General features: G+C 43.7%; 1 protein-coding gene across 1 annotated transcript; it reads left to right on the top strand.

The window, feature by feature from the left end:
* Positions 1–26603, top strand: LOC6031329 (serine-rich adhesin for platelets). The gene is made up of 6 exons (XM_038251207.1): positions 1–420; positions 17083–17272; positions 17332–17515; positions 17593–22767; positions 22936–23439; positions 26467–26603. Exons 2-6 carry the CDS (start codon positions 17084–17086, stop codon positions 26520–26522), a joined length of 6108 nt encoding a protein of 2035 aa, XP_038107135.1. The 5' UTR covers positions 1–420; position 17083; the 3' UTR covers positions 26523–26603.
* The last annotated feature ends 779 nt before the right edge of the window (positions 26604–27382 follow it).

Raw genomic sequence — 27382 nt, 5'->3', positions numbered from 1 at the left:
GCAGCAGCAAGAAAATGGGAAAAAATGCAAATGGCGGTCGTTGTTATTGTTCGCTGGTAACAAACGGGCTCGATTTTCGGTAAATGGTGCGCGTTTCGCAGCGTTTTGCGGCCGGAAAATATCGTGCGACGGTCGGGGCTAGTGCCGGGAACGGGTTGCAGTCGTTCGCGACCGGAAACTGAGCGTGCAAAGTGGACTTTTCGGGACGGGTTTGGTGCGCGGACCCCGCGGAAACTTTTTCATTCTCTCTCGGTGGTGGCGTTTTTTTTTTCCTTTCCCCCTTGGCCACAGCAAGTAAGGGCCCCGACGGAGAACGAAACGAAAAAGCGTAAAGCCCAAAGTGTGTCAGCAGCAGGAGCAGGAACAGAATTTCGTCGACGATTCGACGGGCTCCGCGGCGGAGCAATTAGGCTCAAATGGGTAAGGGAGCGGTGGATTCCGGTGGACCATGTTCCGCGCGTCAAGTGTGTGCGTGTGTGTCTGTGCTGTGTTGGTCTGACCTTCTTCGGTGCTTCCCGGAGGAAATTGTGGATCCGGGTTCAACCCGGTGACGAAGATTGTGCGGAAAAGTGCGTGTGGCAAGTGAGGATGCCGTTTTTCTGTGCGTGAGAAAGTCACGAAAAAAATGCCAGAATTCAGCAAGCTGCTGAAATTCAGCACGAAAAAAAAACCGACCCCAAATCAGTGAAAAATCTCGGCAGAAAACATCGTTTGTAAACCGGTCCTCGCTCGTCAAACCCGAGTTGGCCATGGACAACGCACAACCAGCCTCCAGGGGTCAGAAACCAGCCCCACGGGAACCGATCTCAGCAGGCGACGGTCCCCCAAAAAAAAATCATCGTAATCATTGCCCGTCAAAATCAAAATGGCTGCGCTGACGAGCTGAGCGCTCGCGGAGTCGTCGTTTTTCTGTGCCTTTTTCTTCCCTCTGATCAGAGAGAGCGAGGGAGAACGAACTTTCGCTCTCTTCGCCCGCACACGCACACGTTTGTGTGCGTGTGTTTTCGGTACAAAAACATTCGGCGAAATTTCGCCCGCTCGGATTTTGTCTTTTTGTTTGCTCTCTCTCTCTTTAAAAATGAGAACGAGTGGGAGAGCGAGAGAGTTGGGGGCTCCCGGTGGGTTAACCTTTCGAAAGGGCCTAGCGGGCGCATGTAAACGTAAACAAATTTTGAACCGAAGCATCAGCGCGCCGCACCGGTTTGAGTGTGGGTGGGATGGGGAGGAAGTTGGAGGAGGATGCTCACGTTGTCCTGGTCGCGCGAGCGGGATTGTGTGTGTATGTGTGTTTGTGTGCTTTAGTGTGTTAATCGGGAAGATCCGGAACATAATATTTTGGAAACAAATAGTGAAGAAAAGTGTGTTTTGGTGATAACGAAGATTGTTTTGTTAGGAGAAAAGTCGAGCAGAAAAAATAACGAGGAAATCAATGGCCAAAGCTGTTACAGGATCATATTTAGTGATATTACTGTTGAAACTACGTATAAGTGACGATCCTATGATATCTGAACTCTGCAATTTCAACAAGTTTCAAGATTTGAAAGTTTTTCTCTGATGAAATTGTTGGTAGTTAGGTAATTGGAGCGAGTTGTGGCGCTATAACCACGGCAAATAGTGTCCAGGGCATTCGTGGAAATACAATGTCCCATCCCAGAGGGTTCTGGAGTACCAAACCTTCTTAGCATGGTGCTCCCAACGAATACAACCAAAAATCTCGGAGCGTATGGTGGTGTGTCCCCACGCTTCTTCCTCCCCTGTCGATTCAGAATTGTGTTGTTGTTCGAACACTCAGTGCTCAAACTCAACCCAATTACGAGTCATCTCTGCGATACGGCTTTACGCAGTAGGCCTGGCCGCTTTAACGCTTGTGATGTTTCAATGCATTCTAATGCAATGGCGCACTACAAATGTTAATAAATGACAAGAAGAGTGCTAGGCGTCATCTAACCTAAAGCACTCTCCAGGATCCCTTCGAAAGATTGGCTGCGCTAGGGTCTGATTAGATTAGATTAGATTAGATGAAATTGTTGGTAGTTAATTGATAACGAAAAATGTCTGGTTGATTATATTGTCACCCTAAAATTATAATTCTGAAATTCTCCGGACATAATATTTTGACAACCTCTTTGGGCCACAAACGTAGGCCTACAACCAGTGTTGCAAAAGAGTGATAGAAAAGCTATCAATAGATTATCTCTGCCCCAAAAATATCCGAGAGTATAGCGGCCGTTAATATAGCTTGTGAGATCTCTTCTTGTGTCTCGTGATTCCCAGCGATTTCATTCTTTCTCTATCACTCCTTTCCTTTTCCTCGACTATGCGCTCTCACCGCTGAGTCTCTCAATCTCTCCGAAAACTGCAATGAGAGAACGCGAGATGGCGATTAGGAACCGACCACGCATGACGCCCCTTTAAACTGCGTTTGCAAAATTGGTTTTGTGGCGGCTTTTGTGGTTAAACGCTGTTGCGGTAGGATGATCGTGGAAGCGAGAATGAGAGAGAAAAGGAAAATGTCAATCGCGAGTGGGTAAACACGAAAACGTGTTCGGCTTTGTTCGGCGCTGAGAGTTTCAATGAAGAGAGAAGAGTAGTTGTATTTGAGGCATGAATATTCAGGCGAGATAATTGTAGTTGCTGAGAGCTGATATTTTGATATTTTAACAACCCTGCCTACAACCGAACATACGAAGTGAGACTGCATGAATCTTCAGCTGCTGCCGGAAGGGTGTATTCCGAAATTACTGAATAACCGAACCTCTTTGGCCCACAAACATTAAATCCATAAAATAATTGAAAATTTGGTGCACAGGAATTTTTCTGTACCGGCAAAAACTCAATCTTTACAAAAACAGATAGCAATTCTCTGGTAAATTTTCAATAGGTTCTTAGCGCCATTTGTAAACAAAGCCGTTTTTGATTGATTTTTGTTCAGTGAAACTTTTAATTTGTTTTGTTGAAAAAAATAAATAAATAAATAAATTAACCCATCGGCAGTCGTATACGTGTAATTTCTACACGTTTAGTAAAGGCACTTGAATGAAACGCCAAAACACGCAACTTTTCAAAACGCCAAAACATTACGACTTATTGTAAATTAACCAGATAAATACTTACTTAAAATGATTATTTATAGAGTTTTACCTTCCTCACCTCACTGAGGCAAGGCTATAAAATCACTCGAAAATTTAACTTCTTAAATATAGTTTCTAGATAAACCTTCACGTATACATATCGACTCAGAATCAAATTCTGATCAAATGTCTGTGGGGATGTGTGTAGACATGTTTTTTTCTACACGATTTTCTCAGAACTGGCTTAACCGATTTTGCCCGGGTCAGCCTTATTCGATTCGTTTTGGGGTCCCCTGAGACCCTATTTAATTTTATTCTGTTTAGTAAAGTATTTAAAAAGTTATGCTAAGAAAAAGATATTTGTATCTACAAAAAAGGGTGTTTTTTTGCACAACCTCAAAAGGCCGGGTTTTGCATTGCTTCAAATGAAAGTCTGCATGTTTTCTGGAAAAGTCTGTATCAGGTATATATTTTTTTATAAACTTATTTCCATTATTACTTTGTAAATATGAGGAAGGCACCAACCACCTCATGGTGGATTAAGAAACGTTTTTTTTAAGGACCAATAAACATATTCTGAAGCATCATTTGAAAAGGGCGCATAAGCATTTTGACAGTTGAAACTATTTTGCTATTTCCCAGCCAATATGCAACTATTTTCAAAACCTATTACGTTAAACGATAGCTGGGAATTCCAGCGAACAGCACTAATTCACTTCATATTAATCTTCTCACTGAAAGATGCCGGCGACAAAATTGGGCGAAAAGTTCACCGCCCGGAGATCGCGAGTTGGCGCGAGCGAATGAACACCACGAAAAAAGATTCGGGGGTGCATTGGGGTTAAGTGATCATTTCGTCATTCGGTTTAATTAAACAATAATTATTTTTTCGTAAATATCGCTACTTTGATGCGATGTAATTCATTTTTACAGTAAATTAGGCATTGTTACATCAAATTTGACCTTTCAAACGCACTAGAATGGCCAAATTTTAAAACATCAATGTTTGCCAATTTGACCGTTTTACCCCAATTCCCCTTGTAGAACAAAAGAAAAGTTCATCCGCGGTCTGTCAGCAGCGCGCTGTTTTGTTTGCTGGATCAACATTTGGAAATGTCGAACGTTGAAGGAAATCGCTCAAAAAATGGAAATTAATCGATTTCAAATGTTATGGCCGCAAATGAAAGGTAAAGGTGGCTAATTTTTGATTCCGATCTGTAAAACTAGTTCTGGCGAGGGTTCTGGGCACTGCGGCAATCGATTTTACCGGCGGGTTGCTTCCGGTTGCATTTGATTTGAGGAGAAGGTTTTTCAATCCACCAGGGGCTTGTTCGGGGGCAACAGTTTCGGTCATCCGGAACTTCCGGTAAGTTTCATATTTGCAGTGTTTAGCATGAAAAACAAACTTAGACCAATCTTTCAAGTGTGCGCTCTTTTTGAGGAGGGGGCGCAAACCGAAGAAGAGCGCAACTCGGGGGAGCGTTATTTCGGGGTTTGAGCGCAAACCGAAGGAGCGTTATTGCAGGGTTTTGGCGGAAAATGAGATTTTCTTTTTTAATTTTATTTACAATTAAACGAAACATTTATATAAGGGGTCATCCACAAAACACTGATAATGGGCCATCCTCAAATCTGGGTATCCAAGAACTCCCGGATGTCATGGCCTAGAAAGCTACCTGATCAACGGAGGTCTTTATGGGTGAATTAACCATCGGTATACACTCAAACCCCGATGGTTGGTCACTTTTTCGTTGGACACTTTTTTAGTTTGTACCCCGTTGGTTGGTCAAAGTCAAACTAAAAAGTGACGAACTGTCACTTTTTACACGGCGCTCACGCACACTATCAAAACACACGTTTGGTAGTGTGCGTGAACTCCGTGTAAAAGGGGTGTCAAACTAAAAAGTGACCCCGTTCGTCTGACAACAGTTTGTGTCAAACCATCGGGGTTTGAGTGTAGCTTCAGTGAGCAACGATGGAGACACTGGGGTACGTTGGATTGTTATAAGTCTTCTAAGAACCATGTTGGATTATTATGGGTCCTCCAGGAACTCCCGGGAGTTATGACCTGATGATCCAAGGCTGTATATCATAGGTACTCACGATCTTGCTTTGCATTAGTGTGAGTGCATGACTCCGTGCCACTAAAACCAAAACAATAACAAACGAACAATGAACCGTGCCAGGAAAAGCAAAACATAAACAATGTCAGTGGCAGTGGAGTGAGAGAGTCAGATATAACGATTTTGACAACCGCACTACTACACACTCGCGAGTACCTAAGGTAGAAAGCCATGCTGATGATCTACCTAATCAACGGGGGTCTATATGCACCCAAAGTTAAAGAACGAGGGGAAAGTCCTCCCGAAAATAAACGTGAGGAAAGTACTATTTTGCGTGAGTTCATTCGTTCATTGACGAGTTCATCCAATTGAGTGGCTTATATGGACAAATGACCACCACTTAGTCACCGAACCATGGTGGCCTATACGGCAAAGGCACGGTTCAATAAGCCGAAGGTCTTGGGTTCGAATCTCGGTACCGGTACTTTTTTTTTTATGGATGAACTTTTTTGGAAAATGAACCCATGAGTAAAGTACTCACGGCAATTTCGGGATTTATCCTCTCCGTCCGCATACAGTAGCATTTTACTACCGAATCGTGCTCTTTATCCTCTCGTATGCCGATGCCCAGTTCTGGGTGTGGGTGTATTAACCATTGTAACTATAATCTTTTTTAGACTAAAAAAAGTTTTCAATTCAATCCTGGTCATAACTTAAAACTTTGCCAATGATTGGTATTCAGAAAATCTTATCTCAAGATACAGATTTGCGAAAACATTCACAGCACTTGTGTATAGACAGACACCATTTTGTATGAAGAATATGAGGCAATAGTGCACAATAACTATTTTGGTCATAAAAAAACATCAATGGACAAGGTTTCATACAAATCTGAAAATGCAATCAAAAGTCGATTTGCAATAACGAAAGGAATTAAATACTTTGTTGAATCCAAATTAGCGCCTCATTTCTCTGTTTGTTTGTTGTTGTGCAGGTTTGGTTTCAAATATTTCGTTTGATATGTTTGTTTCAATTGGGCCCAAAGGTGAAGCTTACATTTGTGATATTATTGTTCACAACGATAAAGCTTATTTTTCTGAGTACAATGACACTTTGTACGACCGAGAAGGATTTAAAATCGATTTTAAATCAATTTAAAAAAAAATCACAGCTCGTTCTAAGTGGACCTTAGTTGATTCATCAAAAAAATGTTGTCCTGTCCTATTTTTTTCATTTAAATAAAAAAAAAATGATCAAAAATGGGTTTTAATCTTTTTTTTACCGTTGAACATAACAATTGACTCAGGGCTTTAGGACCCTATTGTCTATGTGGGTGAATTGATCATCGGTGTGGCTTCAGGTAGCTTCAGTGAACAACGATAGATACTCTGGGGTACGTTGTTATCGATCATCCAAGAATTCTAGGAAGTGATGACCTGATGATCTACCTGATCAACGCGAAACTATATGGGTATATCAACCATCGGTATCGCTTCAAGAAGCTTCAGTGGACCATGATGGACACTTTGCACCATGCCTGATTGTAATGGGTTTCCCAGGAACTCTCGGAAGTCAGGTAAATCATCAGGTCATAACTCCCGGGAGTTCCTGGAGGACCCATAATAATCCAACATGGCGAAGGGTATCCATCGTGGTTCACTAAAGCTATCTGAAGCTATACCGATGGTTAATTCACCCATATAGACCTCCGTTGATCAGGTAGCTATCTAGGCCATGACATCCGGGAGTTCTTGGACACCCAGATTTGAGGATGGCCCATTATCAGTGTTTTGTGGATGACCCTTATATAAATGTTTCGTTTAATTGTAAATAAAATTAAAAAAGAAAATCCCATTTTACGCCAAAACCCCGCAATAACGCTCCTTCGATTTGCGCTCAAACCCCGAAATAACGCTCCCCCGAGTTGCGCTCTTCTTCGGATGCGCCCCCTCCTCAAAAAGAGCGCACACTTGAAAGATTGGTCTAAGTTTGTTTTTCATGCTAAACACTGCAAATATGAAACTTACCGGAAGTTCCGGATTACCGAAACTGTTGCTCCCGAATAAGCCCCTGGTGGATTGAAAAACCTTCTCCTCAAATCAAATGCAACCGGAAGCAACCCGCCGGTAAAATCGATTGCCACAGTGCCCACACAGAAAAAAATCAATTCTCGAAACCGTGAAGTCTGTTCACGATTATGAGAACCACGAAGGAATATATCTCGGGTTAGTTTTCAAAAGGTCGTAAGCGCCAGTTGTCCAAAATTGAGTTTTTGGCACGGTTGCACTCTTCTAACGCACTACTAATGATCTACTCGAGCAGAATTTTCAAAAAAATAAATTTAAACGAAAATATCGCCCGCATATAAAAGGTCGAATGTGCTTTTCATACGGAGAAGTCACATACGTCTTTGGTGATGCAAGGTCGTAAGTACTGATAATTTCAAAAATGTACTTACGCTCATAGAAAAAGGACGTAAGTTCAGTTTTAATTGCTTTATGATTATGCGCACATGAGTTTTTACGAAAAAAAAGATGAATATTTGTTATCCCGTTAAAAACATTGCGCTGATTATATGACTTAAAGGATGCGCGAAGAATATTTTCCAATTTGCCAGCCAGCAAAACCCAGTTTCAGTCATTTATTCCGGAAGATACGGCTAGCTTCCCCCAAAATCATCATTTTGTGTGGCAGCCTAAACCAACGCAAAATCAAGTTGCATAATCTGTTCAGGAACAAGCGATAATGACCGCATCCATCATATCACGCATAAACGCCCTCTCAAAACTCCAGGAACCCCGAGTTCTTCAAGGTCCTATAGACCACTGAAGAAAAGATAAACAAATCAGTGGTAATTCGTCATTTTGTTCGTGCTCTCAGCTAGCGTATGAGCCAACGCGAGAGAGGGAGAATAAAATCTGTCAGTTGGACCTTTCTCCCCTGCGATGTTTTCTCCCAATCTCCTCCAAAAACACAAAACATCGACTGCCCTCTTTGCGGGGGGTGTTGAAACGATGTTCAAAATAATAATGTTTGATTTAAATGTGGTTTAGTCATAAAATAAATAAATTTTGCCAATGGTCGTATTGTCATTCTTACTCAAAAATAGTCCCAAGTACAGGGACGTATGAAACAATTTGCTCATGTAAAAGGTCGAATCAACCTGGTGTGGTAAAACAAGACTAAAACACACATTAATTGTTAAAAAATTTAATTCACTTGATATGGCAACCATAGCTTATAGTCAAAGCAATGATTTTGACTAAAAATATGCCCTTGAAACCCACTTACATATAAATAAGAATTAAAATAATGGCCGAAAACTTGTTCATCGGTTTTCCCCACATGAAGGGTTTGGCTTTTACGACGTTTTGAAAACTAACCCGAGATATTCACGTTTATGGTGCAAATGCACCATACTCATGAATAAATTCCTTCGTGGATCTCACATTCGTGAACTTAATTCACGATTACGGGAATTGATTTTTTTCTGTGCAGAACCCTCGCCAGAACTAGTTTTACAGATCGGAATCAAAAATTAGCCACCCTTACCTTTCATTTGCGGCCATAACATTTGAAATCGATTAATTTCCATTTTTTGAGCGATTTCCTTCAACGTTCGACATTTCCAAATGTTGATCCAGCAAACAAAACAGCGCGCTGCTGACAGACCGCGGATGAACTTTTCTTTTGTTCTACAAGGGGAATTGGGGGTAAAACGGTCAAATTGGCAAACATTGATGTTTTAAAATTTGGCCATTCTAGTGCGTTTGAAAGGTCAAATTTGATGTAACAATGCCTAATTTACTGTAAAAATGAATTACATCGCATCAAAGTAGCGATATTTACGAAAAAATAATTATTGTTTAATTACACCGAATGACGAAATGTGGCAAATGGGCAGTATACATGATTGCTGAGTGTCGCAGGACTCTCGCCCTTTGCTATTAGTAAGTATCCAGCAAAGCAAAGGGTATAGCATGCATTTGATACTGTCAACTCCCATTCGGCTGTGTTCTCGTCGCTGTCATGTTGTAAACTGGAGCCGAGGGGGGTCCTGTTGTGAATTCTAGGTAGAATTCGCCATCACCCAAGACACGAAGGCACGAAGGATAGACCATGTCTTGGGGGGTGAAAGGATGATAGGATTTAGTGATAATACCACAATTTTAATATTTGTCTTTCTCTCTTATTTCAGAGGATGCCTGGTCTGAGTTCTAAGTGTTGCAGAAGCCTTCCGCTCTACACAATGGAGCCTTCCTTCTATCATTTCCTGTATTTTGAAAAGGTGATGCGCCGAATGTGGACATATACTTTATCACACTTACTCCTTACGGTGTGAACGTGAAATGCTGTATGTTTGCAATTGGTGCATTGGCTATTTTCAAAACAAGCTACATTTTTCCTATTATTTTAAGATAAAATTTAGTAAATTCTATCCATCTATTTATTTTGCTATTGCTATAACTTGTCCCTTACCTCACAAAATTTAACTACTCTATTCTTCAATCTTGGAATCGCAATACATTATTGTAGAAATGTACTGCTGGAAAAAATTGGTAAGAAATTTGGGCATAACTGTTATTAATATGATTAAAGGTACGTTCAATCTGTTTTATTATATATATTAACTATTCTAGTTTGCTTGTCCTGTCCCATATTTCACAACTTCAGTTGTTTTCTTGTAAACTTCTCGTTACAAGTTGGTAGTTCTGTCTAGTTGCAAAATAAGGTTTCTGTATTCTTTCTTTCTGTGTTAGTCTGTTATTCAATGTTCGATTTTATTTTACATTGTACTTATCCCATTTTTTTCTCTTTTTCTCTTTCATGTACCTTGCGAGCATACGATGACCGAAAAAGTCATTGTATCAGCCAACACACGTGTATTTTTCACAAAGCCGCGAAACAGAACAAGTATTTTTATAAGTGCGTGAATAACAATCGGTCGTTGAAGCTCAAAAAAATGTGAGAACAATATCGCGCCGTGGTTCAGTGATAATAATGCGAAGAAAATAGACGACGATTCCGCATGAAGAATATAGCGGAAATTATGTGTTAATTGCACAATGGATGAAGGTTTGAAGTTGACACTATCAAAAGGGAATGGTAAGATGCAATAGTAATATTGCTAGGTTTGATAGTGTCAAAAGGTAAGATCAAGGAATAAGGATTATATGAAACTATATTGTCATAATTATTGTATTCACTGAAATATCTATCCGCTTTCTACCCCCAATGTGTCCTGCACTGGGGGTGCCTGGGGTAACTTCGAGTTGACCTGGGCCGCCCGAGGAATTATGTCGTAGGTGGTTCGTGTACTTCTCACTCACCTCTCCTCGCGGCAAGGTTTTCCGTAGGTCTACACTCGAACATGCAACATGGGACAGCATGAATCTTCAGCTGAAGCCGGACGAATGTATTCCGAAATTACAGAATTACAGAATTACACCGAATGACGAAATGATCATTTAACCCCAATGCACCCCCGAATCTTTTTTCGCGGTGTTCATTCGCTCGCGCCAACTCGCGATCTCCGGGCGGTGAACATTTCGCCCAATTTTGTCGCCGGCATCTTTCAATGAGAAGATTAATACAAACTTTGAAGAATAATAAATCGGCCCTTTCTAAATATTTTTACAAATTTTTAAAGTGCACGTGTTTCTGGGGATCCCAAACTTTATGCTTTCTCCCCTCGAGTTGAGCCTGCGCAGAAATTTTGTTGGTCGGTGTTATTCGATGTGATATTTTTCCGAGACCTTCGGTTATTTGAATCTGGATGGTAAAATTTCAATTTCTGAGGAGAAAATGAGTAGTGTTAGTATTCCGGGAAATTCCATTCCGGATTGTGTCCATTTCAAAAAAAGTCCTTTCCGGATAATGGGATTCCGGAAATTTGTCATAGAATACCCAATACTGATTCCCATACTATTTTAGCCCTGGCACCCTCCGTACTTCAATGCAATGGTGGAGCCCAGTATCCACTGTTACTTACACTGCAATTGCTACACGAAGGTTGAATTTCCTAGGAAGTCGCCTTCTCTCGCCATAACCCGTATGGCGCACTCATCCCAAAAAGATGATCAGTTTCTTGAACTGTATCATACCAGAAAGGGATAAAAGCACAAGCCAACAACCAACTCGTTACCCTTATCAATGGTACGAGTAACCGGCTGACCGTGTAGAGTAAACAGGGATACATCACAAAAATTAGTCTTAAGGACGGACGAATTAAGATTAAACACAAAAGCCCTATTTGGGCACAAAAAAAAACACTGATCTATAGGACGCCCCTTGCTCGATTGTTTAGGTAAAAATAAGTAACTGTGCCAATTTTGAGACAAATCGATTCAGGTTCGCTTTTAATCCTTGTATGGAAAATTTATGAAGAAAAGAAAAAAATCAAAATTCATTGTCAGGTGTAAGATTCTTATGTATAATTTATTGACAAACAACTTGGTCGAAGACCGCAAAATGATCCGAGTTAACTCTGACGAGTTATTAACGATTTAAAGAAGACGTTTTTGTATGTAATTACTCTTAGCTTTAAGTAAAATGTAATTACAAAAGCTGACTCGGCCCTAAACCAAGTCAAAGCACCGAGAAGGACCTAATAAAAATAATTTTATGAAAAATAGACATTTTTGTATGGAATGATTTTTTTCACTAACTAATGTAGATTATTGAAGTTGGACGACCTTAAACCTTAACCGATTTGACTCAAAATTAGCATAGTTATTTATTTTTTCCTAAGGAATCGATTCAAAAGGTATCCCTGATGTCGATTTTTTTTGTCACCCTAGCGTGCTTCCAATCGGGTAACGAAGTTACGGGAAAGTATAATTTGTAACGATTTTGAATATGCTAACACACCTTATCCCAATTCTTCTTATGAGACATTAGGCCACAGAGTGGGTTTATGTCCATTTATTGCATAATGCTCGAAAATTTACATTTTTGGAAGTAAAAAAATTCGTTGTCAAAAGTCTTAGAAATATTATGTTTTCCAGGTGTAGGAGTTGTCTCCCTGGAGTTGGTACAAATTCACACTGTTTAAAATAGATTGATTATACTTTCGCAAGGGATCTCTGTTCTTTCTTCTTCTCTGTAACACCGGTTCCCGGATCCACGTTTGCTTCCGGCTTTATTTAGCGCCTTTTTGCAGAAATACCTTTTACCACTCATACAGCCAACACACGACACACTTTTTGTCGTGTCGTTCGACCCTCGAAAACTTAAAGAAACGGTTTGCGGTTGTGTTTGTGGAACCGCGCGCGTTTGACCCGCTGGAGTGCTACTCGAATGACTACACTACTAGCTGACGATGAGCACGAGTGCGAAAAATAAGTATACGCAAAATACGTACTGCACGGGATGGTGTTGACACCCGCGGCCTCAACCTCATGAACTCTTTCACCTGTATGATGAACCGAACGGGGGTCTTCCTTTTGTACTGCTACTGAATGGCCGGTTGGTTTCTTTGACTCTTTGAAGAATTCGGGATTCAGGATTCACAACCAGCAAGAAGTGACGTTCAGTGCGAGTGATGGGTGGACGATGTGTGGTGCCGACCAGCGGCGAGTTGTCATCCCACAGCCCAACAGTTGAGTTGAGAAGTGCACTTGTGTTGGTGGTTCCGGTAGAGAGAGGAAGAAAAAAGCAGTCCCGCGTGCGCCGATGTCTGAGTGGCAAACCTACCTGTGTGTTGGCTAGAACGTTTGACTGGATGGCTGGGTGGTGACTGCATTTTATGAAGCAGCAGCAATTAAAACAGCAGGGCGAATAGTTTTGAGTTGCGTAAATCGAAAGAGAACACTGGTGTGCGGTGAGTTGTCGCGGTGAACAACACTAGCAACAACCATGGTGAACTTATAGTCCACGTTACCGGTGTAAAATTAAAAGGATTTTTACAGCAAAATGCATGTTCATTTGAGTGCCCAGAATATAAGACTTTTGCCTTCCTCACATCAATGAGGAAAGGCTATAAAATCACTCGAAAAATGAACTTCTTTATTCGACCTCGTAGACCTTCATGTATACCTATCGACTCAGAATCAAATTCTGAACAAATGTCTGTGCGTGTGTATGTCTGTAAGTCCGTGCACCGAAAAATATGCACACGATTATCTCCGGACTGGCTGAACCGATTTTGACCGTTTTGGTCTCATTAGATCCGTCTCGGTGTCCCACAAGACCCTAGTCTTCTTCTTCTATATATATAAAAAATTACGACGGTTTTGTTCGAACGCGAATCAATTCAACACGGAAGTTCGGATCGAGGTGCTCTTTGTTGCGTTGGGTTCGTATAAGTCCAAGGAAGGTTTTTACGCCAAAAAATTACAACTTTGGCCACTCTAGAACCGATTCCGGAAAATCTGCAGATTGTATGGGAAAATTTGCGTAAACTCAAATTTTGATCACAGGAGGCTGAATAAACGAACAAGCTATACGTCAAGACGAAGTTTGTCGGGTAAGGCTTGTTAATATTATAAAGCTTAGGAAAGTACTTCAAAAGTTATGCTAAAAATACGATTTTAGCTATGTTTTGGAAGACTGTAAAAATTGTGGTTTTTGTAAGAAAACCCGTCATGCCATACAGGTAAAGGTATTTAGAAGACCTTTCCAACGAGCCTGAAACGTTGAGGATCTGACAACCCTATTAAAAGTTGTAACCACTTAAGTGTAATTTATAAACTTTTTATATGCCGGATCTCTCATAAAAAAATCAAATTATTCGCTCTACAGCATTGCCTTGGCGTTCTCGATTGCGAGATTCCTAGGTGTCCGAAGGCTTGATTTTTGAGGCAATTGCAAACCTCTTTCTACACCTTAGTTTCCATCCTGGGATTCGAACTGACGACCTTTGGATTGTTAGTCCAACTGCCTACTAGTCCTACCAGCAACTCCACCGAGACAGAACCCAGGGAGACGACTCCTACACCTGGACTGAGCTAACGACCTAACCTCTAGGTTAGACCGGGACCAACATTTACTTCCCTGTCCGACGGATTTTTGCTATTAAAAATTGAGAAAAAGAAATTACGCTCTTTTGAAGAGCGTGCCTACATTTTCGCCCCACCCAACCAAAACAACGGTATCGCCCGTCAGGTTACGCCACAAAGCAGAAGTAAACAACCGATTCGCCCTTTTGTGTTTTGCTCATTTTTCGGGGTTTTAAGGGAAAACGTGGTTAACAAACTATGTTATCATTGTTAACGTTACAGTCAGTGATATTTGCGACCTCAGTTTGATAAATTTTGAGGATAGTCAGGTAAAAATTCACAATTATAACGAAAATTTTGTGTTTCTAATTATTACGTCGGAACTTGCAGAAAACACTTCATTCGCCCCTCGTGATTGGTTGAAAACACAAGGGCGGATACTCGATTTGGTTTGTTTTGATTGTTGTTACTGTTTAGCCCTTTTGTTTTTTGCTTGTAAAACTACGTAGTTTCGGAATTTTGAGATGTTGGAGGGTGTTTTATAAACAGTATTGTTCGCTTTACATGATTCTGATGAAAACTCAGTTTGTTTACACCTGAGGGTTTCGCCCTTTTGAAAAGTTGTTACTGATTTGTTTATTTGTATCCATGGAAACGCAGCAAACGTGCATCGATTGGCTTAAAGGCAAAATGCTCTAAACATGATTTATTTACTAAAAGTAATTCATTGATTTAGCACGTAGTATGCCATGAGAAAACAAAACCAGGTGGCCTAAGTATTAGAGGATGAGCTAATTATGTTTAAAAACAGATGCAATATAGCCTCACTTCAAATTAGGGTTTAGTTTCCTTTAATATTGTATGCCAAAGATGATTAATTTCAACATTTTCAGAAATTCGATATTCTATCTTTACAAAAACTTGAATATCTCAGCTCAGAATTGATGAAAATTCAAAGTTGCTTAGACAAAAATCTTCAGCGGAAAATTTCCTACAATGTATTCTTACAGATGAGGAAATTTTTGTGTTCAATACCGAGGGAAAAGATTGAAAAAAGTATAGCAAAAACTCCTATTTTTCGACATAAAAGTTACCGGGAAAGTGAAAACAAGGTTTTAAAAGGCCAAATCGATACATTAACTTGTTTATTGGACCACATACCATCATTTTATGGTATAGGCTATCTGAAATTTTGAAAATTTCCATTTTTTCTAAGCAGATTTTGTGAAATTGTCGAAAAAATTACTTTTTTCAAAAAATGCCCAGGGAACATGGCGAAAGATTTTTCCGAATGTTTTCATGTATGAGAAAGTTGTTTCTAACATGATTATTTATTTCGTTGATTTCCTCGACTTCGTGTTTTTTGGGACACGTTATTAACGTATCCTAAGTTATTCGTACCTCAGTTCGTACCATTAAATACAAGTCAGTCAGGGTAGTCAGATCGTCCTAATTCAGGGCTCAGCTCCCCCGATTTCCTATCTATGGGTCGCATGACAAACCCGGGCATCATTTTCAATACTTAAGATCCGACCTCAGTCAGTTGTATGAAAAACACTTAAGTGCTCATAACATTTGATAGGGTTAATTCAACAATATTTTTGGTTAATTTGAAAGGGGTTTTGCTTATCCTTCCAACGATAGCTTACTTGATATATTCGGACCTCATTTTTTAAAATTATATGAGATGAGTGGTCAAACGTGTATAAATAACATCAAAGTGCATATAACTTTTGATAGGGTTGTCAGACCTCAGACGCCTTGGAAAGGTCTTCTGATTACCCATCCAACGATAGGTTGCATGGTAGATCCGGACAGCATTTTCATCAACATATCTGAGACTCGGCCCCCAAAAAGTGTCTTAATAACACTTAAGTGCTCGTAACATTTGATAGGGTTGCCAGATCTTCAATCTATGTACGCGTTGGTAAAGTCATTTAAACACCTTTCTAAAAATGTATAATATGAAGAGTTTTCTTATAAAAACCACCCTTTTACAAACTTTTGGACGTAAGTCAAAATCGTTTTTTAGCATAACTTTTGAAGTACTTGACTAAACTTTGTAATTTAAAATAGCGACTTATGGGATCCTAAGACGGATCAAATTAGTCCAAAACAGACAGAATCGGTTTATCTAGTGCTGAGATAATCAAGACACAGACATTTGCTCAGAATTTGGTCCTAAGTAGAAATGAATACGTGTAGTCGGGTCTACGAGGTCTAATAAACAAGTCAATTTTTCAAGAGGCAAAATCTCAGTAAAAAAACAATATTTTTTTTCAACACATTGGCAAAGTCACATGGAACAAGTAAAATCATCAACACAGGATTTTCTAAAACATTAGGAAATCTCCTTATTGATTATTTTTGAAGATTCAAAATTCAATAAGAATTGAATAGTATTATAACACAACATGTCGGTAAATTTTGTTGGATAAATGTATGACTCGCGCTAAAAAAAATCAAGTCTTGCAACGAGTTGAATACAATATCTTTTGGAATTTAGATTTCTCAGGTTTTAGATGGTTACCAAATTTTAACAATACTGCTTAGATCTCAGCTTTCAAACTTAGCTAGAATTCATCCTCCGTGAGCCCAAACTAACTATTTGTATTAAAATTTATGACCTACAGTACCGAAGAACAAGATCGTTACTGTAAATAGTTATACTTGTTAAGAAGACAGTGATAAGATTAATCAACCATGCTTGTATTATTTAGAAAAACAAAACAACAGTGAAAATATTTTCCTTCCCAAATGTAAAGTTTCTTCGACCCTAGCGCGCGCGAACCAGTCAGACCAACCGCACACTCGTCACACTATCTCCCGCGGAAAAAAAAAGTTCGAGCCCGCCATAACTCAGATTAGAGGACGCACCCCGTCGTCCCGCCGGCAGCAGGTCGTTTTTGATAATCGCATTTCTTCTTTTTTTTTTCCCCTTCTTTCTCCACGCTCCATTCATGAATATTGCCGCGCGCGCGATTGCGACATTGACCACAACTACAACAGAATGGCGGCCGATAGTGACGGTGATCAACGGAATAGCACCGACGGCGGCGGCAGCACGCTGAAGGCGGTCGTCATCTGCGAGGGCAACCTCCACGATCCGGACTTTCAGGCGCGACTAGACTGTCTGGTCGCGCGACTCACCACGCTGGTCGACGAGCCAGCAGATAACGGCAAGCTTACGGTAGACAAGGTGAGTGTGTTGCGTTGCAATCTGAGTTGATGTAGAGTTAATGTTGGGATTTTTTGCAGGTCGAACCATGGAACAGTGTACGGGTCACGCTGTCGATCCCGAAGGAGGCGGCCGTCAAGCTGCGCAAGCTGGCGGCCGAAGGGAACCATGCGCTCCGGGCGCTCGGCATCCTGTCCGTGCAGTTGGAGGGGGACACGGTGCTGTCGCTCCGGCTGGTCGGCCAGGAGATTGTGCTGCGGACGGGTGAGTTTGCAGTTTGGTGTGGTGGTGCATCAACGCGGGTTTTATTAACGATTGTGTTTGTCTCCTTCTTTCTGCAGATAATTCCGCAGCGACTCCCGGCGGAGGCACCTCTAGTGGCTTAGGAGAGCTCACCCGAATACTCTCCCAACAACAGCAACAGCAGCCGCAGCCCGTGCCTCACGAAGCTGTCGCAGGTCCTTCGAAAGCTCCTCCGCCTTCTCTGCCCAACAAACCGGTGGTCGTGCCACAACCCGTGGCGACGCCCGTTCCGGTGGTGGCCCTGTCGAATGGACCTGTCGTGGCGCCGCCGGAGAGTAGTGCCGTCGTGTTCAAGTCGCCGAACACGATTTGCCCGATGGACGGCAAGCTGCCGGTGCACGTGCCAAACGCGCTCGACAGTGCAGGTGGCGCCGGTGACGCGGCCTACCCGTTCGAGAGCATGACCCAGGCGCGGGTGATTCAACGGCGGGAGAACACGCTCGGAGTGGGTCCTCCGAAGCCCTTTGTCGCGCCGAGCCCTCCGATAGCCGTTGGTCCGCCGGCGCCACCTCCTCCACCGCCGCCCTACCAAGTTGCGGTTTCGGCGGTGAAGACTGGACCTCCCCAGTCGGTGGGTGGAAATGTCGCGATGACCAGCCCGTTGCTGGTGAACCTGCTGCAGAACGAAAGCGCCATCCCGCAGAGTATGGCGGCTGCGGCAGCTGGGGGACCAAAGACCAGCGCATCTACGGCCAAGTCAGTGGTGCCAGGTGTGGTGGCCGCGCCCGGCCCTAGTGTAGTGAATGTTATCAGTGACAATGAACTAAGTGTGAGCAGACAGAAGACAACGGCGACCTCGTTGTCGTCGTGTATCGTAACTAATAGTGGTAGTAACAATCCAGTGCATCCAGTGATCGGGAGTGGCCCAGCGGCCAGTATCGTGCCAGTAGTGCCGCCTCCGCCACCTCCCCAACAGACAATATTAGTGAACCACAGCAGTAGCATAAGCAACGCCGGACCAGCCGTCGTTCCGCCGGACGCTAAAGCGAACCTTCACACCATGAAAAACAGTACCGCTAGTAACAATCAGAACGTTGTAAATGTGCCGCCTTCTCTAGTAACTCCACCAATGTCAGTGCCTTCTTCAAGTAAAAACGTTAGTGTGCAACAGCAGCCGAGATTCAATCTTGGCCTCCGGCCTTCCAACACCCCTCAAACCGTACGGGCCCAAGCGATGGCGATGCGAATGGCCCAACTGCAGCAGCAACAGCTTAACCGGTTTCCAGTTCAACAGGGCGGCATTCCCTTCAGACAGCCATCAGCACCTCACCTTCAGCAGCAAATGAACTCCGCACGCTGGGGCAGCTCGACTCCCCAGTCGATGGACTCGATGACCAAGTCCAGCTATCAGGAGTTTACGCGCTACCAGATGCAATACAATCTTAGTCAGCAGCAGCTGCACAAGCCGGCGCCCACGCCTCAGCAACCCGGAGCGACGACCGATCTGCTCGGGCTCAACAGTCTCGGAGAGCTGCCCGACTTTGGCAAAAACGATCTGGACTCGCTGCTGCCGACGCTTGGCTCGGCCGACCTGGACGGGGCCTTCCTCGACGGGTTGGACCTGGATCTGGAGCCAAAGGTACCGCCGGCGGAACGCAAGTGGAAGCAACAGTTTCTGATCAACCCGCTGACCGGCGAACTGGAGGAAACCCAAACCGAGGACATTCCCGAGGAGGAGGACGACGCGTCCAAGAACTTCCCCGAGTTCTTCTCGGAGATGTCCAACTCGCTGTACTCGGACGACGACGATACGTCCTGCAGCACCGGCTTCTCCAAGTTTACCTCGGACGTGAGCGACACCGAGCGGACCACCAGCACAAGCAGCAGCAGCCTGCTGGACGGGGCCAGCTCGAGCGGTGGATTCGGCAATGCCATCAACGCCTCCACCATCACCACCACACCCGCCAAGCTCGGCAAACCGGCCAAGGCCAAGCGGGAAAAGCAGCAAAGCTTAACGCCCAAAACGAAGGAGAAGAAACCGCGGGAAAAGAAGTCCTCCTCGGCACTGAAACAGGTCAAGACGAAGGCGAAAATCGTGGCCACCGAAGGTGGCGGCGGAGGCGATTCCCCCGGAAGTCAGGAAAAGATCAAACTTCGACTCAAGCTGGAAAAGCCGGAAACGGCAGGCAGCATCATTGTGACCGCCGCAGGCGGAATCAGTGGCAGTTTGGCGAAAAAAGTGCAATCATCACAAGTGCTAGTAACAACTCCCGGAACGCTCGGCGTGCCCAACCCGCCTGCGACGGTAATCGGTGTGGCGTCCGCGCCCAACCTGTCCGGCGGTATGCTCTCTTCCTCGGTGACGTCGCCTATGGCGGCGGCGCAGCTATCGCAACCCACGCTCGTCGGCAGTGCCTCGTTCTCCGGGACGAACAACAGTGCCGGCCTGCAGCAGATGACGTCCCCCAGCAGTGGCGAGGAGCTGCGCGTGCCTCCGCTGCACATCAGCCTGCGGGGGAAGAACTCGGTCGTCATCAAGAACTCGAAAAAGGACCGGAAAAAGAGCACCAGCGGCGGTGAGGAGGACAGCGACGGCAGTGGGTTTCAGCTGGGCAGAAAGAGCGGCGGCGGCGGCGCGATCAAGCGGACTAGCCAGGATGGCAGGTTGACGACGATCATGCCGCCCTCTTCGCCGAACCATCACAACCACACGCTGCTGGGCGCGCAATCGGCGACGGCCGGAAGTCCCAAAGTGAAATCGAATAAACTAGAAGATCTGAACAAGGACGGAAGTGAATCGCACAAACGATCCGCCCCGGACACGCCCCTCCAGAGTCCGAACGGGTTGCTGCTGTGTCCGGCGGAGAAGAAACGCCGGCTGAGCGGTAGTGCGGTCGATGGCGTTGGTGGTGCCGATTCGAATCCTCCGGCCAGCAGTATCAACGAGATAAACGAACTGTACGAAACCCTGATCTCGTCCACGGCCGGTGGACCGATCGGGTCGACGAACGTGGGCACGCTGCCCCATTCGTCGCTGTTAGCAGCGGCCACGTCGTCTGCAAAAAACTTGAAGAGCTCCAGCACGAACAACAACAGTATCAACAACAGCAACGCGTTTGGCAAGCAATGCATTAGCGGCAGCATTAAAAACCTGGTCAAGCCGGCGCAGTCGAGCCCAACGACGTCGTCGTCGTCGTCGTCGTCGTCCGTGTCATCGCCTGGAGCTCTGGCAGCTGCACCGAATACGGCGAATAGCTCGACCTCGAAGATGGCGACGACGACGACGACTACGACAACAACAGCAACGGCGACCCACTCGGACGCGGACGGCGCCAAGCCCGAACCCGAAAGTGGCACCAACAAATCCCCAAACAGCAGCAATAGTACCTCCTCTACCTCAGCCGGTTCGTCGGAGCAGCAAGTGTCCGGGGCGAACCAGCGAATAAACAACACCCATCATCACCATCACAACCGGCCACCGGAGCAGCAGCAGCAAGCAGGAGGAGGATCTTCCTCGCCGGCCACTAGTCTCGACCAGCAGCAGCAACAGCAGCAACAGGTCGTCCCGGGTGCAATAGTGGTGGCGCAAGGAGTACGCGGATCGCCCGGATCTCAAGCGCAAGGCGAAGACAGCGGGATCGAATCGATGGACGCACTGTCCGAGAAGAGTCCCCACCAGGTGTCGCACAGCCCGCAGGGTGGCACCGATCCCGGCGGCAAGCTGATACTCCAGATGGACAGCCCCAAGGACAAACAGCAGCAGCAGCCAGCGTTGGCGGGCGATGCAAAGTGCGACTCGGGCACCAACAATAACAACAACAGCAGCCATACCAACCTGGACGACTACATCGACATCGAGGCCGCGCTGGCCAAGATGGAGGGCCTGAACGAGCTCCAGGTGACGGCGGCGAGTCTCGGCGAGCGGAAGCTGAACGGCGATCACGCGATACTGCTGCAAGCGGCCAAGCCCAAGCTGGACGAGGCGAATCTGAGCATTCTGCTGGGCGGCGACGACGAGCTGGCGGAGAAGCCCCAGCAGCAGGAGTCCAAGGACGTGGTCAAAGGAGAAGAGGCAGAAGACTGGCTTGTGAAGACGGGAAGTAAGCAACAGCAGCAGCAGCAGCATAAAGGAGAAGCAAACGATATACTCACTAGTAGTAGTAACAATAATCTGACGGACAAGACCGAGATTAAGCTGGAGTGCGTGCAGAAGCAGCAGCTCGCGCTGGACGATTGTTGTAGCAATAAGGAGGTGTTATGTTTAAAAAGCGAATGTGATAGTAATATAGTTGATTGTAAAGCTGTAATTAAAACTGATCCCGAGGAGGCTAACGTGAGTAGTGTAAAGCAGGAGAAGGCGGGCGGTGGCGGTGGCGGCAAGAGTCATAGCAATAGTGATGGTAGCAACAGTAGTATTAATTCGCTGGACGCGACAAAAGTGGTGGACAAGGGTGACGCCGGTGCGGGTCTCCTGGAGCCCAAGCCACGCCACGAGCAGCCCCCACTTTACAGCTACTCCAGCGAGAAGGCGCGCGAGCGACGATCGGCGGCCAACTCTACGACTTCTTCCAACGCGTCGACGCCACCGCCGTCGTCTTCGTCGGTGATCGAGATTATCGATCTGGACGATTCCGGCAAGTCCCTAGACCTAGAACCTCACCCCCAGCAGCAGCAGCAGCCAACGCAAGCGACGAACAAGCCGATTCACTCGCCCCTGACGATCGACATCCCGTCCCAGCCAGAGTCGGCCGAAAACCGGGTGCGAACGAGGGCCTCCAGCAAGCTCGAAAGTCCACTCGAACCACCCCGGCAAAGTCCCTCGATCGATTCGCCGGCGGCCGAGCGGTTGAAAAACTCCCTCAACAAGCACCCGATTGGCGCGTCCGTCGCGAACGCCACAAGCACTCCTACAACAGTGCCAGCTGCCGACCGGCTCAGTCCGAAAACACTCCCGAAGGGCAAGCGAAAACGCCAAGGCTCGGAAAGTTCGAACCAGTCGTGCGTAAGTGATGACGTCATGATCATTCCAAGCCGTACCAAGAAACCGCGCAAGGCGGCCGTCGCTGCGGCCGCCGTCACAAACGCTGAAAAGCAGCGCAAAACGGTTCCCAGCCGGGGTACGGCGCAGAGAAAAGTTGCCACTGGTTCGACGCCGGCCACGACATCGACGACCACGACCACAACACCGCCCACTGAGTCGACACCGGCATCAACGGCCACAGTCACGGTCGAAGACTCGTCCGACAGCGACGAACCGTTGATTGAGATAGCGGGTAAATTTCGTAATTCTAAACTAACTAAACCCAGTACTTCTTCTACTAGCACCTCTACCACACCCTCCTCAACTACTTCTTCGTCAACAACTGCAACAAACGCAACCGCAACCGCAACAACAACACCATCATCATCAACCTCCCACTACTCCTCATCCTCTACAACAGGTTCGTCCGCCGAAAAGGAGAAACCCCTGCGGAACCACAAACTCCCCGTACCGTCGTCAACAGCGTCATCCGCCGCAACCAACCACGCACCCAGCACTCCAACATCTCACAAAGCCAAAGCTACGAGTGCCGCGGCAACGCCGTCAAACGCCGTCGCCCCCTCCCAACCCGGCTCGGACGAAAAGATCAGCACCCGTCGGAGTGTCCGCATGACCACGTCCACCCTGTCGACGGCGGCCATGAACAGCAAGGCGAAAGCGAACGCCGCCAATCACAGCGATGGCGATGATCACCATCCGCCGCACAACCACCATCATCACCACCACCACAAGAACAATCACGTCAACCATCAGCATTCGGCGGCGGCAGGAGCGACAACGGCGGCGGCGTCGACAGCTGATGGAAAGGGCAGTGGTGGTGGTGGTACGGGAGCGGGTGCAGGAACGACGGCGGCTGCCACGGATACACCGACGACGGAGGCGCGGCGGAAAACGAGAAGTGCAGGTGAGTTTCGGGGTGGTTTGTGTTTTGGTTGCCAAATGAATTCAAATTATGCGATTTATATTCTCTAAAAATGTCAAAAGATTTTGGATTTGCTTTTTTGATTGCGACTGAAAATTACAAACGTATCAATAATGTTGTATATTCGATATAATAATTTAGAAAATTCTTGATTGCCTTATAATGCCGAATCTCAAAACGCAGAACCTTAAAATTTTGAAGGACGGATTTTGTTTTTTGCTCGAATTGCATTTATCAAAGGGAAAATCAAAACAATTATGATTAAATTTTGTGGCCGAAAAACTTAAAAAAAAGTTGTGATGCACAAACTCAATAATTTGAAATCACATGAATTCCAACATTTGTATTTGTAATATTGAAAAAAAAATATTTTTAAACTGAAGGAGTCATTACACTACGGCAAACAAACTCGCACTTTTTCGCGTTTGACAGTTTGCCAAACTCGCAAACAAAGCAAAATGTATGCAGGTTAACGTTTCTGCAAACTAATGTTGGCGAACAAAAAACGCAGACAAACTGGCAAACTGTCAAAAGTAGTGTAATAGCTCCTTAAGTAATAAAAAAATGAATCAGGGATTTAGAAATTTACAAATATGCATGAAGAACAATAAATCACAAATTCAAAGCTTCAACAATTGTAATAATTAAATATTTTAAATTGAGTGATTTACATATATAGAAAATCAAAAATTAAAAAAATCAATTCTAGATCTAAAAACATGTATGGTAAAAGCATAAAACATTCAAATATTTAACATTGCTACACTGCCGTTCTACGCATAATTGTCCCATGTCATTTTTGGACGATTCTGACTTTTTAACATTTTTCAGTTAAGTTTGACGAATACTTTCAGAAAAACACATATAATCTAGTACTTTGTGCGGAAACTCATTGAAAACAACACCAAGTCTGTTTGTCCCATCGTTGTACTTCTACGCATAATTGTCCCACCAAGTATTTTCTTCCCCGGAATCAATAGTTTTACGAAGCATTATGTCGTGTTTACCTATTGTATAGCAAGAGGATCACAAGTAAGAGTGATAAACTGCTAACTGGGGCAATTAAGGACATATAGGGCGAATAGGGACCCACGGGACAATTAAGCGTAGAAATACAGAAATCGATCGAAAAAATTCAATCGCGTTTTTCTCAGTTGCACTTTTTCGAACATGGGACAATTATGCGTAGAACGGCAGTACATTGCTTAAAAAATTAAAAGAAATCGTACTTTTTTCCCCGAAGTCCTCGTCAAAATTTCCAATCTCTAAATTTGAGTTTCTAACCTAAAATATGACCCCAAAACCCAAATTCAAGTTGGCGAAAAATTCAGAATTAAAAAAAACTTATAAATTCCGAAATTATTTATGAATTCAAGATTTTGCTTGCCATTTCATAAGGGGACAAAACTTTTTTAAACAAGAGTGTGTCCCTTTCACACCTTATGTAAACTGTCATTTGAGTGAAAGCACGTGAAAGGGATACACAATTGTTTACAAAAGTTATGTGCCCTTTTGAAATGCTACTCTTTATTTATGAATATAAGAATTTAATTAATTCAGAATTTAAGAATTCAAGAATTTAATAGTATTAGGAATTAAAGAATTCAAGAATTTAATAGTATCAGGAATTTAAGAATTCGAGAATTTAATAGTATTAGGAATTTAAGAATTCAAGAATTTAATAGTATTAGGAATTTAACAATTGAAGAATTGAAGAATTTAAGAATTTCAGAATTTAAGAATATAAGAATTTAGAAATTTAAGAATTAAGAAATTAAGAATTTAAGAATTTAAGAATTTAAGAATTTAAGAATTTAAGAATTTAAGAATTTAAGAATTTAAGAATTTACGAATTTAAGAATTTAAGAATTTAGAAATTTAAGAATTAAGAAATTAAGAATTTAAGATTTTAGAAATTTAAGAATTAAGAAATTAAGAATTTAAGAATTTAAGAATTTAAGAATTTACAAATTTAAGAATTTAAGAATTTAAGAATTTAAGAATTTAAGAATTCAAGAATTTAAGAATTTAAGAATTTAAGAATTTAAGAATTTAAGAATTTAAGAATTTAAGAATTTAAGAATTTAAGAATTTAAGAATTTAAGAATTTAAAAATTTAAAAATTTAAGAATTTAAGAATTTATGAATTTATGAATTTAAGAATTTAAAAATTTAAGAATTTAAGAATTTAAGAATTTATGAATTTAAGAATTTAAGAATTTAAGAATTTGTGAATTTAAGAATGTAATAATTTAAGAGTTTAAGAATGTAATAATTTAAGAATTTAAGAATATAAGAATTTGAGAATTTCAGAATTTCAGAATTTCAGAATTTCAGAATTTTAGAATTTCAGAATTTCAGAATTTTAGAATTTCAGAATTTAAGAACTTAAGAATTTAGGAATTTAAGAATTTAAGAATTTATGAATTAAGGAATTTAAAAATTTTGCTTTTTTTTTATTTTACAGGCAATCAATCAACCAAACAAATTTGACTAAAATGGGGTCGCAGAACGAAACAGGAAAAAGATATTTTTTTATTCGTGATTCGAATTTTTTAAGTCCCATACAAACTTTCGGATAATCGAACTTGGGATAATCGAGTCTGGATTGTATTATAACTTATTTCTAGAATTTTAAAATTTCAGAACTTTAGAGTTTTATATTGTTCGACATTGCAGTTTTTTTAGTTTTCCGTATTTTGCCTTTTTTTTATATTTTTTAATTCAAAAATTTTTGGACTCTTTAATTTTTTAATTTGTGTTTTGCACTGATTTTGGACGTTTTCAAATTAAAGGCATAAATTTTTTTAATTATTTTTAATGCAGAGGTCGGATTTTTTTAACAATGAAAATAAATTCTATAGGTTTGATAAGATTTATTATTGCATCAACCCTTTCCACAGCATTACAGCTCGGAAGGCACAAGTGTGGTTGGGGATTGGGAAGTCTACTCTCAAGTTCAGTTCTTTAAAGGTTACTTTCAATAATCCCCCCTTTTTCAACTTACAGGCCTGGACTCTACCGCCGAGGGCCGCCGGAGACGGGTGTCCCGCGACAGCAAGTGACCAATCGCCGGCGCCTCTGCCGAGAGTAGCAACTACAATAGCATTAGCAGCACCGCCGGTCGCCGCCGCAGCAATCGTCAGCTGTTTGACGCGCACCACCAGCGGCTGAATGGCCGCGTCCTCTACTCGCACTACTTCGAGCACTCTGACGAGGAGGAGAGGGAACGCGAGGACGACAGCGACAGTGCCGAGGAGGACGATGACACGAACAACAACAACGTGGTCATCGATGTCCTCGGACGCGCCGGCCACACCACGCTAGTGGACGAAAACAGCAAGGCTAGCAGCAGCAGCGGGGACGATCCGCTGTTTAGCGAGGAGGTCGATCCGCTTTCGACGACACCGGTGGGAACCGGAGAGTCGGAGGGGATCGCCGGTGGTGCCGGCGGTGCTGCTGCGATGCAGACGACTACGAAGACGGGCAACCGAGCTACGGCAGTTGAGGCGCACCCGAGTGGAGGAGGGCGACACACTCGCTCCAGACAGCAGCAGCAACAGCCCGGTGCGGGACCAAGTGGCACCGGAAGCGGCGGGACGGCGGCCCCGGAGGATGACGATTCGTACGCCGCCAGTGAAGGCATCCTCACGACCAACAGCGACTGCAGTCTGGACGAGTTTGTGTCGTCGGACGACGACAGCAATCTGGAGATATCCGTGGTAACTATTTCGCTGTACTGAGCTGTGGGACGGAAGGGGAAGCGAGGGGATTTGGGTTTATTAGCTACACCACACACTCACACGTACTCTCACACAAACCCACACACACACATGCGCGTTCCGTTTGTTTTTTGTTTGTTCAACCTCAGTCAGCTAAACGTTTGTAAAGTGTTAATTTTTTTTTATTGTGCGCAAAAGAAAGA

This window comes from Culex quinquefasciatus, chromosome 2, assembly GCF_015732765.1.
Source record: "Culex quinquefasciatus strain JHB chromosome 2, VPISU_Cqui_1.0_pri_paternal, whole genome shotgun sequence".
In the NCBI taxonomy this organism is placed as follows: domain Eukaryota; kingdom Metazoa; phylum Arthropoda; class Insecta; order Diptera; family Culicidae; genus Culex; species Culex quinquefasciatus.
The sequence above is the reverse complement of the archived record's forward strand: the minus strand, read 5'-3'. Positions and strand labels throughout refer to the sequence as shown.

Excerpts from the sequence above, each read along its gene's own strand:
- LOC6031329 (XM_038251207.1), top strand. The coding sequence starts at position 17,084 with ATGGCGGCCGATAGTGACGGTGATCAACGGAATAGCACCGACGGCGGC. Across the intron at positions 22,768-22,935 it reads ACCGTTGATTGAGATAGCGG|GTTCGTCCGCCGAAAAGGAG; the intron begins GTAAATTTCGTA and ends CCTCTACAACAG. Across the intron at positions 23,440-26,466 it reads GCGGAAAACGAGAAGTGCAG|GCCTGGACTCTACCGCCGAG; the intron begins GTGAGTTTCGGG and ends TTCAACTTACAG.